Genomic DNA, 19470 nt, shown 5'->3' with positions numbered 1-19470 from the left:
TAAATAATTTAATGACCTTATATTGAATTAATTTCTATATTTGGAAATTGATATTTCTTGTTGACACTTCTCAAAATTAAAACTGATGCAAATCAAGTCTCTTCTAGGCCCATAACACATATTCACATAAATTATACCGAGCCTAGAGGTATTTATAACGTCGTTTCACATGGCTTGTTATACCAAAACTTATTACACTGAGAGTGCGTATAAATGTGTCAACAACTAGCTTAATAAGATCAAAGTCTCTGTCCCGGCTTATTTACGTCTGAGTACCATTTCAAATTTATCGCCGAAAATTCGTGTTTACTGGATGCCGAGATCAGAGCAAAGACGAAATATTTTTCGTGTAAAACGAAAGCGAAGGGTGATTAAAAGAAGTTTACTAAATGGGGTTTATGAAATTTATTTAAAAATAAACTGGAATATTTACTATCCGGATGTAGAAGGCACTAAAGGAGGCATGTCGGAAGGAAATCCTCGTTTTCGGCTACCAAAAGCTGCAAGGATAATTTCTACGGCGGTGGTTATAGTTTTCTTTTGTAAGTTTTCACATCCTAAATTTGGATTTACTTCCACCATGTCCATTCCATCTAAACGGCCAGTTTTGTGTAAAGCGTTTGCTATTGAGATTCCTTCTCGTACAAGAAGACCACCTGGAACTAAAAATTACTTTCAATAAAAAGCAAATTTTAATAAATAAAAAAGGAGTTACCTGGAGTTCCAGTACTTCCCGCGAATTGTGGATCAATAGCATCGATATCAAAACTTAAATGTAACGATCTATTATTATCGGGATCAATTTTTTTTAAGACGTTATCAATAACTGATTGAATTCCCATATTCTGAATGTGGTCCATATCATAAACTGTGATTCCGTACTTGCTGATAAAGAATTCTTCATAAGGATCTATCGATCTTAATCCAATGTAACCAACGTTTTTAAGTGAAATACATGGTTTGTGCCAATCGAATTTCGGTCGACTTTTCCAATATCCCTCGATTTCTTTAGCTAAAAGAGCTACTGGCATCCCGTGCATACTACCAGTATCAGAAGTTGCATCCGTATTAATATCAGCGTGGGCATCCACCCAAATTACAGCTACGTTCCCATTTTTTGCTTTACAATGACCACTTATTGAACCAAAAGCTAGAATAATAAATAAAATAAATCATTAATTTATATCGTTGAATAAAAAAATAATTTTATATTTACCGATGGAGTGATCACCACCCAAAGATAAACAAGTTCTTCCATCTTTCATTATAGTTTCGGTCATCTTTGCAAGTTGTTTATTGCAAGCTGCAACGTCTCCAAAATTGAGTAGATTTGTTGTAGTTGGTGCAGAACTTGGTTTGTATTCAACACAACCGTAGTCTTTGATATCAGCTCTACAATGTTCTTTAAGTTTCTGTAATAGTTCCGCATCTCTTAAGACTTTAGGCCCTTTTTGAACACCATGTTTTCGTTGTCCCTTTGCGAAAGGTACGTCAATAACGCCGATTTTAGGTTTACCCATTTTGTTGAGGAGACTACTAGAAGGAAACTACGTTAATTGTAGAATTTTTCGCTTTATATATTAGCAGTTATCGCTGTTGGTAAAGAATTAATTGAAATTTATTTACAAATTTTAACGAAATTAATATAAACGTTATTTGAAATTTTTAATATTACATATTTACTGTGGGATTCTCATTTGATATTTATTCTTGTATATTTCCAACTGTAATGATGTAGTTATTTTTGAAAGAAATTTAATTTTGATACATTTATATTTAAGTAAACTCACGATGTTGTTGAACCATGTTTTTATTCATAATAAAATTATTATTAATTAATTTGATACGATTATTTTACGAGAAATGTAATTTATTCGTTTTGACATTCGAAATGTCTAGAAAACGTATGATATAATAACCTAACAGTGTTTGAAATACTGTTGTTAAGAGTTCAATATGACAATAACTACCGCGTATATTCTGTTATGGTTTGATGGCGCTCATAAATATGTATATTTTATAATGTACGTTGTTATTTAATGTAGTTAAGAATAAATTTGTGATTACATTTCCTTATATAGATGAGAAATGGAAATCTATGAACTTGGGTGGATATTTAAGGACGCCTATAAATATAAATTTCAAAAGATAATGATAATGCAATTACTATTCCAGCCACATTCAATCGTAAAATAATTTACCGAAAGCATCTACACGCACTATGTAAACATTTATTTATTGGTTTGGTATTGTTAAGACGACCAGAGGTTTGGAATTTAATCTATGATCCTTGGTTAAAATCGAAATACTTAAAAATCTTACATTACTACATTCTTAATTTTATTTTATATTCTTATCTTAATGTTTTATAAAAATGTATTATTTTAATTGATTTTACAATTTTTTCAAATTTCCCATTATTTTAATTTATTTTATTCAGCTAAGGATTTGGGTTGAATGGGATTTACATACGCTTTCTCAAATTTGTCATAAACGTCTTTGAATTGATGAATTTAAATTCGTTTTAGATTTAAATTGAATTAGATTGCCTTTAGGGTGATTAAACCAAAACAAAATTAAGTACGAAAGAAGCGTATCTAATCGAATTCACGGATGTTGATAAATTTCCTCAAAGTCATCGTAAGAAATTTTATGGAAAATTAAAACAGTTTATGATGAAATAATTTGTTTATATTCGTACAACCGGTTTTTAACCTCGTTCGTCATCAGGTGCACGACGCAAAACACATAAAAGACATCGAACTTTGACATTTCAAACATTTATATGCGATTAGATACATAAATTTCTTATAGTTGTTAAAAGAGTTGCTAACTTTGATAATTAACTAAAAAATAGAAATTAAGTAAGTGTGTGGTATTGATGAAAGATAATAAGTGGTATAAGTATATTGTGTATATTATATATATAATATAATATTATTTTAAAATATGAATATATTTTAACTTAAAGTCGATGTGCAACGCACGGCATTTATCAATTACGTTTCTAAAGTATAATAATTGTGTATAATTAATTGAACATTTAGATTCAATTTATGAATCCTAATCATCACACAAGATCACAGTTGTGTGGTATTTCACAATAGTAGAAGTAATGTTTGAAAAGTTTCTTTGCAATTAAAGCTTCTAGCTTTTAAGTGAATCTTCTGTATGTAATGGAAGAATCAGAACTTAATTCCAACATTCTTTCTTTTGACAAATTTTGTTAGTAATTTTCAGCGTTAAATGTAATTTCGAATCTATTGATCAATGTCTACGACATCGAATGAAATTGTATCCGAATATAAAATTGTATGGTCTATGTACGAGAAAATATACCTATCGTTGTTGTCTATGTTGGCAGTTCTTTGGATGTATCTGTAAATTGTGTAATCTAATCTAAATATTGGGTTTGCCGTGATATTTTATTAGATTTTAAAGAAAAGGAAGAAATTAAGCAACACATCTTCATTTATGATCTATGAAAATGGTTAATTCACAATATTCATAAATACAAACAATCATTAATTGAAACGTAACTAAGTAATAACTCTAGGTAGAACAGTATAGTTATTGACTACTGTTAACTAGTCCACTTGCAAATATTGCAATATATAGCAATGCTCTAAAGCGGTTGGGTTTTGTGATTAGGACCTGCCGTATGTTCACAAATATTCAATGCATAAAATCTCTTTACATGTCGTTAGTAGTTAGTGTTCTTAGCTACGCCTCTACTGTCTGGAACCCTCATTATGCTATTCACATTAACCGCATTGAATCTGTTCAGCGTAAGTTTTTGAGGTATTTAGCACGCAAAACATTTTTATCTTACGGTGATTATCTTTTGCGTTGCAATGCTCTAGGGTTTCAGACATTGAAGCAAAGGAGGCTGTGCTACGACTTATTATTCTTGTTTAAACTAGTCAACAATCTTTTCAATTCCTCGGAATTGGTGAGAGAATTATGTTTTTATGTACCCTCATATCAAACACGTGGTGAATATTTGTTTAGAATTAGTAGATCCTTATCTTTGGCACATCTTTACTCTCCTCTTGTTAAATTGATGAATACGCATGACTCTTACTGTAGGAATATCGACATCTTTAATGTTTCTTTGATTGTTTTTAGACGTTTCATGCGGGGCGTGGGCGTGGAGAGATCGTTACTACTCCGTTAATGATTATATTTTTATTTATATAAGTAACGTTTTTTTTTTTATGTTTTTTGATTTGTTTATTATTGTTGGAGTGTTACTTTTGATTTTGATTTTGTTTTCATTTTGATTTGGAATATTATTTTTTGTTGTACTCTTACATAAGTTTTTTTGTTATTAATATTTAGTTGAATATCTTGTGTATACTTTGTTGGGGGTCAACCCTGTTTGCATCCCGAATGTAAAATAAAATAAAAATAAAAAATTATTAGCTAAAAGATTCTAACTAACTGCACTCCAAAGAATCAAAGACGGATTTCTATTCTTTCTGATAATTCCTGTATCTTTTCTATTTGTCAATTTTAGTTATTATGGGAAAGATAGTGAAGTAAAGTAAAATATTGGTATATTATAGAACCATAGATGCCCCATATACTTGTATTTTTTAAATAATGTAGTGGCTATTCTTTACATCTCAACTAAGGGATCATACAGTGTGTTAATTAATTATCGTACCTGACGGCATCATTGCAAGTATGCAACCATGCAAGCATGTATTGGTATTGCAATATGCAAATCGCGTATTGGAATACGAATACTGTGATATTGGTTGCATATTTGCAATGATGACGTCTGGTACGATAATTAATTAATACAGTGTATTATATCAGTGTTTCTCCACCTGGGTTCCGAGTAACGCAAAGGTATCGCAAATTGAACAGGGTTACACCACATATTGGTTGTATAATAATATAAGACTACAAGAAATGTATCATGTAATTAAAAAATACATTTGTAGTTCTATTCGTAGTACTCCCCTTAGTCCTCTTTGTTTCAGTATTGGCATTCGTTTGTTGCGCATTTTCTATAATATAAGAACTACGTATATGTATATTCCGGACATTAAATTCCTGTGACATTTCCAACATCGTCTAATAATTTGGGACAATACTTTAGTACGAAAGGATTTGGTTATGTTTATTTGGAGTTGTATTAGTAACTACAAAGTGTTTAACTTTATTTTTTTTCAATAGGTAGCAGTTAACATACATAGGTAACAATACAGTTTGTAAGCTGTTTATTATAGTATAACTACATTTAATTTATATTCACATTTTCTTCTTCATTCATCTCTTCTGCTCATTATGTTCCATTTTGCGATGATGGTCAGCGTTTTTTTCCAGCATTTCGGTGGATTTCGCAGGCATTTTAACACGGCTCGTTTCTCATACCACCCCCCCCCCCCTCTTTGCTTTTTGGTCTATCGAATAATGTCCTCAATACAACATGTGTTTCTGATGTCATCGCTTTCTTAGTTGTCTCTTAAAGAATAGAGGTTATGGCTCTTATAGTTCTTATTTCAGTACTCCTTAAAAAAATATAGTGGTGGCTCTTATTTCTATGGCGTATATCATGGGTCTTATGCTTGTTTTGTATTCTGACCTTACTTTTGATGCTTATCTGTTTGTTTCTTCATCTTATATTACATAGATACCTCGATATAATTACTGCTTCAATTTTTTGAACTGCTGCTCCACGCTTTGGTAGTATATCGGTAGTTTGCATCTTCTAAGTTTTCTAGAATCTGTAAGGAACTATATTTTTTTAGTTGAAATGATCATGCTGAATGTTTTTGCAATAGTTTTGAATCTATATAACTTCTGCAAATTATATTCGTCTTCGGATATTAAAACGGCATCGTTAACATAAGAAGTTATTTTGATTTATTTGTGTCTCATACTGCACTGTAAAAAATGGATGTAAAATTCCATTATACCACATTAAAATGCAAGTTTGATTTAGGTAATAAAACATAAATAATAATGTAAAATTTAAAAAACACCTAATACTAAGTAAAATTACATAAAATCAGTAAGATTCCATAATATTCCAATATTTTACCATAAAATTACATACGGTAACGTAAATTATTGGAGAAACATGTAAAGTCAAGTAAAATCTTGTAAATATATTTAATAAACCGGAAATCATGTAATATTGTTTGAAATTAATATTTCAAACATGTGAAATTCCCACACGCTTCTTTCACAAAAGTTCTGTCAAAACCTGTTAAGGTCGCTTAGTACTGTGATTTTTAGGCAAAGATAAAAATTTCCTTTGTTTTCATCTAAAAACGATGCCAAAAAGTATCTAATTCAGATAGATAGTTTTTGGCATACACGCATTTCTTTCGCTCACTCGGGTGTAATGTCATCCCTGTTACCATCCTAAGAGTAAGTTAAATTTTGTTTCTTTTTTACGCCTATTATGTAACAATATTTTTTTAGTATTTAACCTTTTTGTAAAAATAACAAACGATTTTACGTTAATTTTAATTTCATTACATTTAAGTTAAATTTTGTTTCCTTTTGTGTTTACTTTGTAAGTAAATGCTTTCTATAATATTTATCTTTTGACTTTAATTTTTCTAATTTATGTTTGAGGTACTGTAAGTTTATTGTTTACAGCTTGGCAAATTCAATCTGAAGGCAGTGGAGCGGCAAGGTTTGTAGTTATTAGGTGTGTATTCCGTCCACTTTTGATAGCAAGCAAGAATACTCCTTTCTCTGACATCACAAAATGACAAAGCACTGTAATATAGCTATTGTCGATGTGACGTCAAAGAGGAGAAAATTTTTGATTGCTATGAAAAGTGTACGGAATACACAGTCGATAATTACGGACTTTGCTGTGTCACTGCCCTCAGATTGAATTTGCCAAGCTGTATACAGGTGGGAAATCCTGTAAACCTTACATAACGATATCTGTATTTTTAAGCTTAAAAATACGTAAAGTTACATCACTGAATAATTAATTATTACTGCGACTACTATTTATTTTCATGGTAAATATGCATGCATTATATCGTTATTTTTACATCTTCAAATCGAAAACATGCTAGTTCAGTTATGTATTTATTTTTACCATTACTGATGTGTAACTTTTTACATGAATATCCAAGACAAAATATTATCAGTACCTGTACATGTAATAATTTTTTGCAGTGTATACCCGTCACCCGCCTCCAGCGATCTTGATAATCAATTTCGTCCATAATGTCGTTGAATCTGTACTGGTATTGTGTTTGTTCATTTTCTTTTATTCATTGGTCCACATTTCTGTACTTCAATAGTTCTAGTACATCAGTTAGTCTCACTTTGTCAAATGCTTGGGTGTAATCTATGGACCACAAAAAAGCTGTTGTGTCGAATTTAATGGATTTTTCTGTGACTTGATGGAGTATGAATATAGTGTCGGAACCCCTATTGTTTCTACTACATCGACTAATATCTATATCATTAGTATTGAACTCTGGAGTACTTAGTATTGAACTTGGGTATATATATCTTTTTATCAGAATGCCCCACATCTGCGGAGAGTTTCTCCCAGTGGTCTCATTATATTGTTTGAATATTTTCATTTATCCTATTTCTAAAACATTATATTGACCGTATGTTATTGTCTTGTATTTATATTAATATCTGTATGCTGTTCTTTTCTGAGTTGCTAGAGTCTTCACCTCCGGTAAACCATGATCCATGTTCCGTCTTCTGTTTTGGCAATCCTTCTCGTTCTCATTATTGTTTCATATCGCTGTTATGTTTAATTGTAATCTATCGTCTAGTGCTAGTGTATGGTGTGTCCACGTCACATTGCATTTTCAGATATTTTCTGTGTTAATCTTTGTTGGTAGTGTTGTTTTGCACTATTGTATATTTCTTTATATTTTTGTGTATTGCGTGATGTTTCTAATATTCCCTAATACTTTTTACTCGTTACTATTTACTAGTTTAATACTTTTTTATTTGTAATAAAAAATTGTTTTTTGAGCATGAAATATTGACTAAATCTGCTTCAAAATGGTCTGTATTTCATCAGGATATCTCAATTCGTTCTTGAAATACGATTTTTTTAAATCTCTATTTTTCATATCTACATCAAATAAATATGTAGAGTTGGGTTTAAAAAGGTAATCATAACCAGGTTTATGAAAGCAAAGAGGTTATTTAGGGCACATTTAATCTTCATTAAATTTACTTCAAAATGCCTTTAATTTTATCACTATAGCTAAATTCGTTCGTGAGATACGATTTTTTGAATTTTAATTGTTAAAATATAAAAACTAGACAGAGTTGGGGCTAAAAAATCATAACAATCTAACTTATAAAAAGTTACTTAAACGTTACTTTTTACTAGTTCTCGTAGTGGGATCACCCATTATTAAAATTTCGTCCTGCTCTGAGATATTATCGAGAGTGTTTTGTAATTTTTGATAAAAGCTATCTCTTCGTTATTGGGACTTGCTACTGTTTGGGGTGTACACACTTATGATCTTAGTAGTATTTTGTCACCGACGTATGTTATATATTTCATGTTGTTTTCAAATAATTCGTGTACTATTCTATCGTAGTCTATTCTGTGTTTTTCGATTGGATCAGGATTTCTTGATCTTTGTTGTTCACAGATGTTATATCTATTCCAAAATACAATTCACAGTACGTTGATTTTAAAAATCGTTTTTTCCTTAATACTTTATACCTTAATTTCGCCGGGCCGTCATCATGATCAGTTCTATTGTCTGTGGCAATGTTATCAGTTCTAGGGGCGGTTTAAAGCTCACTGGTAAAGTAGCCTCAGCAGTGAACCCTCGTTCTTTACCCAGACTTTGAACCGGAAACAGTGGTGTTGGGCTACTTAATTCACCCCTGCTACTCCATTGTGGGCGGAGTTCATATTTTAATTTCCAGAATTAATATAAATTTAAACTAAAGAAATAAGTATGAGTTGAGTTTTCAATTTAAGGTAGGACAAGAATTGTGTTACAACTAAAGTTTTAAAGATTTGACCGTAATTTTTGTATCAAATCGAAGTATTCTCAAAAACATCAAGCATGCAATATGCAATATAGAGAAACTTCTTAGATACGTCTTTTTGGATATGAAAATATATATAAGCATATTTTTTAATAAACTTGTTCTTTAATGATATGAAACACCTTACGTTTCACATAAAAATTTTCGATTATTGGCACTTCTTACACCGATAACCATACAATAGATTTTCAAGTCCACCCCTTTTCAAAGGTCGTAGAAATGTCTCGAACCTAACACTTATTTAGAGAGGAAAGAAATTAGGATAGAAAGTTGATTTGGGAATAACAGGATAACACAAAAATATATTTGCCACCTTTTCAAAAATCAAATACTTATTTAATTCAGTGTTTGATGTTTCGAACGCCATGTTGCAACCTTCTTCAGAAATAAGTTCTAAGTTTGTGCCCCTTATTAATGGGCCTAATTAATGTTAACAAACTTATTAAGTTTGAGAACCTCAGAAGGAAGCTGAAAGTGCATCTGGAAGCTGCAGTAAGAATATCCTTTGAATTTTAAACACAAAACACTAAGTGAAAATACATTATAACGACATCACATCTAAATTCATGTCAGATGTTTTCGCAACATCGGAGCATTTAACAACTTTTACAAGTTGAATTCTTTACAAGAAAAAACTCATCAATTGAGGTACAAGTTCATCAAATTTAATAAACCGGAATACATTCCAAAACAACTAATGTACTAAATTTGATCTAAGGTAAATGTTCTATAAATCATGAGAATCATATAAATCATGTTAGATTTACTCCTCCGTCAATCATTAAATGTAACATTTCTACGTTGTCTTCTTTGTTGTATTCTTTTTAAACGTGCTGAGAGTAGATTCGATTTAAATTTTGTTCACTAACATTTCACAAGGGAAATGCTGTACCTTGTAACTATCACTTAAAATATTTTTATTATTTTGGTATTAAAAAATATTAGTTTTACGAACGTGTCTAGTTATGTGTTTGTCTATATTCCACCAATTTCGTTTCGTTTTGTCTAAAAATATAGGTTTAACACAAAGCGGTCTTTAAACCTATGATTAACGGAAAACATTTCGTGAAGTTTATATCGAAACGACGCTGAGTGTTAAAACGAACTACAAACGGCGCGATGTCGGTGTTTTGGATTTCGTGTGCGCCCCCCTCAAATTGTGTATCTTTCCTCAAAGAGCCCTGGAGGATAATAGCCGTGTGCATCATCGTTAATGTTAGGGTGCTTTTATATTCCTTTCCGCTTTGGTTGGGGGCGACTAATTATACATCATTCGGACGACCGCGCGTCCTTTCTTCAGGGCCAGTAAATATTTTTCAAAATTGTAAAAGGAACGTGTCGATGATTGGCGTGAGCGTATCAAAGAACCCGACAATCCCTTAAGGGTATGTCTGAGTGGGTGGAGTTTTTTGGCGCCTTGATATCCTTTAAGTACAATAAAAATCTATTTCTAATATCTATGTAGACACGTCCGAAATACATTGTTGTGTCTTGAAAATGAATGAAGATTTTGAAGATTTCGTACATCGCCTTGTAATTCATTTTTAGAATTGTGTTGCTGTCATCAATTAAAGAACATGGAGATGTAGCAAATGTAGGAAATGTCTGATGCTGAGATTACCCGTCGCCAGCGGAGACTTGTTAGATCTCCTCTCGTCTGGCGGTTATTTTGAGTTTTCGAGACCTTTCATGCTGTGTGCCAAATTCAACAAAAATAAAATGAAATAATACTTTAGGGGGACGACTTTGAGAATACGTCCTTTACTACAACTAAAACGGTTTTTCTTGGTAATTTACTGACTGTAAAACTTTTTTCAACGGTTATTGTCGTCATTTGGCTCTAAATTGGATAACAAATCTTTTATAACCACCTCAAAAGCATCTCTAATAATTCATCGTCTTAAGGGTGTACCTTAAACTTTAATCGTAAACCTAAAAAATAAAAATTTAATTGGATACTAATTATTAATTGAATCGCGATAAATCACACTAATTGCATTTAAGTTGGCGGTAAGAATGATGAAATATGTCCGTTTATTGCAAGTTGTAATTTGTTCCAAAATCTTATAACACCAACAACCCACTTTAAATTTTTACCCCTTGAATATTTAACAAAAAGAAAAATAAAAAATTTTCGATTCAAAATAATTCTTTGTTGTAGTAGTAATATTATGCGTGTATGCAACTCAACTTCACACGCTAGGTTCGCTGAAATGTCGTCGTCATTCTGGACCACTGTGAGTCACATTAGTATCAGGATAACAGAAATCGAGCTAGGTTTGCTTTTGATTAAAAAGGCGGGTACGAAATCTCACTCTTGGATGGATTTTCTGGAGTTGCTTTCGTCGAGTTCTGTTAGCCGGTTAGCGACGCGTTTAAAGAGTTCGTGTAATCGCGAACGCGACGTCGTCGGCATCGTTTTGAGCGACATCGTAGTTCCATTAGCGTGGAAATTGGTCCCATCCCTTCCTTAACCTTTAAATAAAACTAATCGACGGCGAAAAATTAGAGCGCCGAGCGTTTAAGGAGAACAATTTATGGCGACTTTGGTAACAGGATCTCAGAAAAGTTAGAATGGTTTAAGAGATTTTGCTTTCATGTTTCTTGTCTAATATAGAGGGCGGCATTTATAAATTTATTTTTACACTTTTTTTGGTTTTTATAATAAATACTTTAAATTATATTAGTATTGAAACGATTTTTTGGTCCAAATTTGCAAACAAAATTGAAGATTTGGTTAATTTTAGTTAATTAAAGGATTATTAGAAAATTGCGGAAAAAACGATAAACAAATTGAATTGAATAGTTAAAAAAGATTCATACTCAAAAAGATTAACAAGTAACATTTTAAAAAATGTTATTAAATCTAGATCTTGCAATTAGGTTTTATTTTGAAAAATTAACAATATTCATAATATAATGCATACTTATTAATAATAACAATATAATATATGCAAACTATTAACGAATAAATAAGGAAGTTGTAAATGCCAAATTTAGAACATATCGTCGGGTTACTGCCAAAACCATGTCTTATGCCATGGACGAACGCGGCCATCCCCGAACACTGAAAAAAGATCATTATATAATACTATACCGCCTATATTATGGCGGAATATCTCTTCGCCTACATCATTAGCTAACGCCTTAAACCTCTAGTAGAAATTAGTATAATTAGCGAATATTAAGTGGGATTCAGACGTGGCAGGTCCACGAAGGATCAATTTCTTATAGTAAAACAAATACTTTGAAAAGCCTGGGAACACGATATTTATACATATAACGTCTTCGTAGATTTTAAAGAGGCTTATGAGTAGAATAATGTAATAAGTGCGGATTTATTAGCACAAAAAAAATCAAAATATTGACTATTTACGACATATTGAAAAAAAGCACAAAAATTAAAATACATCAAGATAATATTATTGTTTATTAATACAGGGTGATTTATTAGCTCACCATCAAACTTTGATATCTGATAGCTAATCCAATTACCCAAAAAAAATGTTAATGAACGTATATCCTATTTCAATTATTTACGAAATTATGACACTTGTTTTAGTAGTCATATAACTTAAGTTTTCTGCAGCGAAATTATTAATAGTCAGTACGTAAGTTTTGTAAGTTTACCACTTTTATAATCTCTCCATAAGATGCGCTGATAATCGCGTTGATGGGGAACTATTAAGATTTGTCGATACATTTGTTGAATATCACACATGAAGGCAATCGGGTAAAATCGAAACTTGATTAAATTGAACATATATCGTTTTGAAGTTTGGGACCAGGCAACAGAAGATCGTTCAACGAGTTTCCAGTAGAAGTTTTTGCAGATGCATCAAAGACCACACGGAGTTTGGCTGGACTTAAGGACATAATGATGAGGTATATAATAAGCGTTCTTGTTGTGGTCATCTTCTTTGCAAATCATCAAGTGACATGTGGTTCTTTAGAAGACAAAACGTCGAAGTGCCTGGGAATATGATTCACCTAATTCTAGGTTAGCATTTTTAAAGGTTAGAGCTACCATAAATCGACCATCAGCGGTACGGCTGTGCATTGATATGAAGTGATTCTCGGTTTGAGTATCTTCTGGAGTAACTGGAGTAGTTTCCTTTATCAGTTCAAGCTCCTAAAACTTCTGAAGAAAGACGTCAGTCGATGGTTCAACCAATAGTGACAATTGAGATGTTGGAGAAGGTATATCAGCGGATTTTCCCATTAAAAGCCATCCGAAAATCGATTCCAAAGCTGCTGGTTCATTCATGGTACCAGCACGACGATCGCCGGTGAAGATATAAGGAACTACTTCAGCTCCCAATAACAAATCGATAAGTCCTAGTAATGTTTGGTTTTTATGAATGACAAGATCTTGTAAATGTGAATATTTAGACACATCAATGGGTACACTGCGATGAGTTGAGCATATGCGTTGACTTATGACAGCTGTGAATCGTAGTATAGCTTGGTACTCATCGCATGGTTTAGCATAACATTCAACGGAGCCTTTCTTACATGTAGAAGACATGCTGTTCAAACCCTCAATAGGTACAGCATCAATAGTTCGAACAAGTTGGAATAATTTTTGAAGGTCTTCTGTGATGAAGTTGATCATGCTGCAAGAATCGATCAAAGCTCTTACTCTATGGTATCTTCCAAAACAAAAAAGTCTGCGTCATTTGCCATATTATTCAGTTTTTAGTGATTCTTTCAGAAGTCTTCGAGAAACAGGTAATCCTGCTCCAGCACAAGCTATTCGACCGCATGTAGTTAATGTAGAAGACGAAGATGCTGTAATTAATGCTGTCATTGATAATCCTTCCATCAGCACTCGAAGAATAGCACACAACATACATGTAAGTCAAAATGTTGCATGGCGCGTAATGAACCGCGAAATCCTTCATCCGTATCGTAAACAGAATGTTCAAGCTCTAAAGCCAGGTGATGGTTTTTACACGAGATGGTATAAATAATTACCATAATAAACATATCTGGGCATTACAAAATCCGCATGCGATTAGACCAAGGAAATTTCAGCATCAACATTTGAGGTGGAATATTTAACAACAATTTACTAGGTTTGCATGTACTTGATGGACGTTTAAACGCTGTAAATTACAGATTTTTTTGAACAATACACTTTTTGATTTACTTGAAGATATACCTCTTAATGTAATTCAAAATATGTGGTACCAGCACGATGGTGCCCCACCTCATCGCGGAAGAGTAGTTGTCGAGTGGTTTAACCAATATTTTCCAAACAAATGGATTGGTAATAATGGTCCATTTGCTTGGCCACCTAGATCCCCCGACCTTAATTCATTGGATTTCTACTTATGGGGTCAAATGAAACAAATTGTGTATCAAGTGGAAATGAACACACGAGAACAGTTATTAAACAGAATACAAATGGCTGCTACTGAAATAAGAAATCAGTGAGACATTTTAATTCGGCTGAAAAACTCTTTCATTCGTCGTTGTGAAGCATGTATTCTAGCAGAAGGAGGCTATTTTGAACAATATTTGTAATATTTATGTGTTTTAAAAAAAATGTAGCAATTAATTATGATATAATATGTTCATTAACATTTTTTTGGTAATGGATTAGCTATCATATGTCAAAGTTTGATGGTGAGCTAATAAATCACCCTCTTTGGCAAAAATAGAACATTATAATAAGAATACGTGTTACTCGTGTTTGAGGAAATCAGTAATTAACGGTCTCTCTAAATTATTAATAGAAAATCTCATTCTTCTATCACTGAGTATGTGTTTTAAGTAGGAAAAACTCCTCTCAACTTAAATTTAGGAATAATAGTTGCATCTCTAGCAAGATCTTCGACGAAATTTCTTTTAGTAACATTTGGCATTTGATTTAAAAATGTGTATGCTTTATTTTAATTTAAAATTTCAGTTAATTGGTTAAAAATTATTTCTGCTGAAGCACGGCGTACATTTGAAGTCTCATTTTTTTTGCTCATAAAGCTATCCCGAAATTAAATTTTGTTTCGCCTCGTCATTTTGACACTTTGCAATTGTCTTGGAGGCAGATTCAGGAAGCTCTAACTTAATTTCCTTAAACCCTCAAAATGATCTGCATAATAGTAGGCAGCATCTAGCCGTGTACTCTATCTTGTAATAATTGGTCCAGGAGGCATTATTTCATTAATTGAATTCTTAACGACGTTTTTAAGAAAACAAGTAAGTCTACGTGTCCAGTAAGATCATGAAAAAGTAGCAATAAATCTACTAACATCAGTTAAGAAAATTAGTAACTGGACCAAGCAATGGAGAATCAAGTTAAATGAGGTGAATTCTGCCTATATTAATTTTACAAATAAAATAGGCCAACATATTCCTGTCATTATAAACAATGTATTTACCAACAAAATAATCCTCATTATATTACATATTGCTCTATCTCTATCTTTCTTAATTAACGTCTTCTTCGGTCTCTAAGAATCTTCTAGCTTTTCATCGTAATCTTCAAATATTATCCTTTGAACTTTCTCGAGCTTACAGGAGACCTAAAATGGAATTTCTTAAATAATATTTTGTACGGGCGCAGTGTACCAATATGATATTCTTTCTAAAAGACACACACAAATAATAATAAATTCGATTCATTGAAAATTTCTATGTGCAAAAACATGTAGAAACTACCAGAACAAGTAAATAACAAAAGGAAAAGTTTCAAAAATATCACGTACCTACACGAATGTAATGTATCAAATTGAACAAATTTTCAATATCATTACCGTGTGAAGACGATAAGAGATAAAACACCAATAACACAAAGAAAAACAAGAGGGTATTGAGAAGTAACGGTTGTAAACTTTGGTCATTTAAAAATATGCAAGGAAAATATTCGGCACGTATAGTAAGATATAGAGAAAGTCAAAGCCCACATTGAAGCTTTTCCACATGTAAGTACTTAGATTCCGAATTATTAAGAATTAATCTCCTTTATACAGAAGTCTGTATAAGAAACGCTAGAAAGATACCTGCAAACAAATATCATTTGATAAATATTTTTTTCAAAGCAATAACTACTCTTTTATCAAACCCATAATAGATCAATGTCAAATTTGTATATGCTAAAAAATAGAACGTGTAACTAGAAAATAAGACTGTAACGCATCAAAACTGAAAGACAAGTAAAGGTCTTTAAAAGAAAAAGATTTTGGGTATTTATCGAACGTACGATCTGCAATGAGTGCTACAAATCCCAGACAGAGAGGCATTTCATTTCAGTCCTATGTACTATAGTAGGAAAATTAGCATGTTTTCATGATGTATTCATTATTGGTTACTAATTACTGTATATTGTAATACCACTGAAACTTTCCAATATTTGATGTACATCATCTTTCAAAATCACAAACTAATAGATACCTTGGGTGAGAAAAGAAAGTGCTTGAAGTAAAAAGATATTTAAAATCAAAACCGAGAGTGCTTCATTATAGATTCTACCACACTTCCGAATACATTAGGGAACAAAACGGGAAAGTTTGTCCTTGTACAATAGTTGACATCGCGACAAAGAGAGCTTATGCAAATGTTCGCCAATAAGACTTAAAAAGAAACACGATTTGTTAGAAGTATATAAACCTGAAAATTCGCTTATAACCAAAAAATTTCACTTTCATTTTTATAAGTTCCAGCTATCGGAGAGGTATAAGACACGATTCCTGAACCACCAATTGATTAATTTAAAAAGTGAAAGTGATATACAATTTTAAGTTAAGTCCAAATAACTTATACTATACAAATTGTAATTCTTTAAATTGTTTAACACTGAAGACACTAATTACCGTCTAATTACAGTCTTTTGGGAGTAGTCTGATATTGATACTAACTTAACGATATCAGAGAAAGCATATAGCAATAGAGATTATTTTGTGACTTATGATACCTTAAGATACTTACTTATATACATATTTATGTTAACATATTTCAACAGGTGGCAGTAGTATATGGAGTAAACAGTTTGTGTTAATTGATAACATTATATGAAATATCTAGATATAGGTGTACAGTACCAAAATCTTAATCTTGTATATTATCTTGCATTGACAGCCTCTATATATTATATCATTAATGAACTACCTATATAATATTATATCAAAAATAATTGTTTTTAGTTCTTAAATGAAAAAGAATAATTATCCTATATATAAAAATTAAAATGTGTAGAATAAGTAATTTTTTATTGTCTTAAACGAGTTGGTATACATTTTTACAAGGTGCTGGTGAGAGAGTGTTAAATCGATGGTGATCAATCGAAACAAACGGGGTTCTCAAGAAATAATGAAGAGAAAACGACACGTCGACGCATAATAATAAAGTTTGCTCCTCGTCAAGAAGCCGGTATATTATCGAAAGGGGCCCCGTTTACGTTCACCGACGCGCCACATCGTCCTCTTTCGAATTTAGCATTGCGCCGCAATAAAAATTTATCATCCTCGCTCATCGATATTTTCGCCGAAGAAGAAACGAAACGAAACAGCCTCTTTCCCCGCCGCTATGAGGAGGAGTTGTTCTTCTTCTGCGAGGGCCACAAGAGAAAGGCGGCGGCGGCGGTGTTCCACTTTAGTCCTCGAGTAGGGCTAACGATAATAAAGCGGCGCGCGGGGCATAAAATAAAATAAAAAAGAAAAAAAAGACGTCGGAACGGCGGCCAAAAAAGAGAAAAGACTAAAAAAGGAAAAAAGGGGGGCCGCAACCTGACGGTAAGTATACATCAGGGAGCAGTGGTTTGACGCCCGCGGCTGGGCCGGCTCCGGTCGGTAGTTACGTCGCCCACACATCCACCCTCGCCTCAGGTCTCCATTAAAATACTTATCTTCCGTACCCACTCCATCTCTCCATTCTCTTCCATCGTATTCCCTCTCCAATGTATTCCTTCTTTTAAAATGGGCAACGGCGGCAGCAGCATTACAACGTTCTGTATTATTAAACGTATCCAACCCAACCATCATTATAAAACGTTTTACTCCAAAAGAAACTTCAATAGGCATACATAAACACTATCAATGTTTTTGTTGATTTTGAAATTTAACAATAAATAATAACAAAAAGTATAACCGAAATTAAACACAATCATTATTTGGCTTGTACCTATTCACAAGATGACTCAATTCGTTGATATGTTAAAAGTTTTAGGCGCTTGTAATGATAACGGTCGTGCTGTAAGGAACAATTTCAGAACAATTTCCGAACTGCCGCTCTATCCGCAAATGAAACTCGATAGGAAAGTGTTCAAACAACTAAATATTTTAACTATTTGTACCATATTTGACACAATTTCACAATTCGCATTGTAGTACTTAACTGTAGACTAGGCAACCTTAAAATTGTAATTTTTCAATGCAAGGTTTTTGAACTAAAAATTAAAATTACGTTTTAAGAATTGTAGTTTATGTCACGAATTGTAACCGTTGAGGTAAATAATTTTGACAAGTATTTAATCTTAAATATAGTAAAATTTTTTGACGCAATTTTCATTAATTTTTTCAATTTTGCTTCTATCTGAATGGTTTTGCACAAATAAATTAAAATTAAATGCAGAAATGACAGAGAAACTCATATTTACATTGAAAAATCTACCAGTATCTGAAAGCATTTATCAAACTGAAGTGAAGTTCCTAGGAGTTTATCTTGATTCCACATTAGTTTGGGACAAACTTATAGAACGTATTTCGGGACAATTGTGCAAGATTCTCTCCTAAGAAATCTATTTAGTAAAATCAGTAGTACAAAACTGATGTTGCTAATTTATTTTTCTTTATTTCACTCTGTTGCATCGTATGCTATAATATCATGGGGTCATTCATTGTCATGGGATTGCAGTATAGAGATGATGTGAGGGATTTTTTTGTAAGTCACAATATAATGACAGTTCCATGTCTATAAATATATACATATATAACCCACCTAAGTTGCCTCAGTCCATAGCCGAATTATGATTGAGTTTTTCAAAAAATTTTCAAATAAAAGTTGAATCGAATCATATTGTACATATTTTAAAATTAGTTTTAGTAATGGCGGACTTCAGCTTCTACCGGAAATGGATATCAACTTTGTTATTTTAAATGGAACATCCTGTATATTGCATTTTTGGATTCCTTGTGAAATTTCAGTGGTACTTTGTTAAGGATACCTGAGGTCTAACTGGTATCGTTTTTGAATTTTATGACGATTTTCGAAAAAAATGACATTTGTAGCGTCTTATAAATTTGGCAATATTGCCGAAACTGTGAAAGCTAGAAAGATTTGGTTTTCTGTTTTGGATTAACAATAAAAGAGCACACGTTTGTTAATAGAAAATTATGCATTTATATTACAGAGTTCTTAAGTAGGGATCTGTAATTTTCGAACTTTTTAATCATGGATAACTTAATTTTTTTAAATAGATCAATATACCAGTTTTTGCATAACTGG

General features: G+C 32.2%; 1 protein-coding gene across 6 annotated transcripts in view; it reads right to left on the bottom strand.

Annotated features, from left to right (window-relative positions):
- Positions 1–390: 390 nt before the first annotated feature.
- The window catches only part of LOC111427292 (arginase-1-like), a 142337-nt gene continuing 123257 nt past the window's right edge, over positions 391–19470 (bottom strand). For 2 of the 6 annotated variants that reach the window (XM_071199130.1, XM_071199134.1), the window contains exons 2-4: positions 1217–1536; positions 716–1150; positions 391–662 (exon numbers count right to left, since the gene is read on the bottom strand). In XM_071199130.1, coding sequence (XP_071055231.1) covers positions 433–662; positions 716–1150; positions 1217–1520 — 969 coding nt within the window. In that variant the 5' untranslated portion in view covers positions 1521–1536 and the 3' untranslated portion in view covers positions 391–432. Of the gene's footprint in view, positions 663–715; positions 1151–1216; positions 1548–1675; positions 1894–19470 lie in introns of those variants that run through there. The other 4 variants (XM_071199127.1, XM_023062357.2, XM_071199124.1 and 1 more) reach the window with 4 other exon arrangements.

This window comes from Onthophagus taurus, chromosome 1, assembly GCF_036711975.1.
Source record: "Onthophagus taurus isolate NC chromosome 1, IU_Otau_3.0, whole genome shotgun sequence".
NCBI lineage: Eukaryota > Metazoa > Arthropoda > Insecta > Coleoptera > Scarabaeidae > Onthophagus > Onthophagus taurus.
The sequence above is the reverse complement of the archived record's forward strand: the minus strand, read 5'-3'. Positions and strand labels throughout refer to the sequence as shown.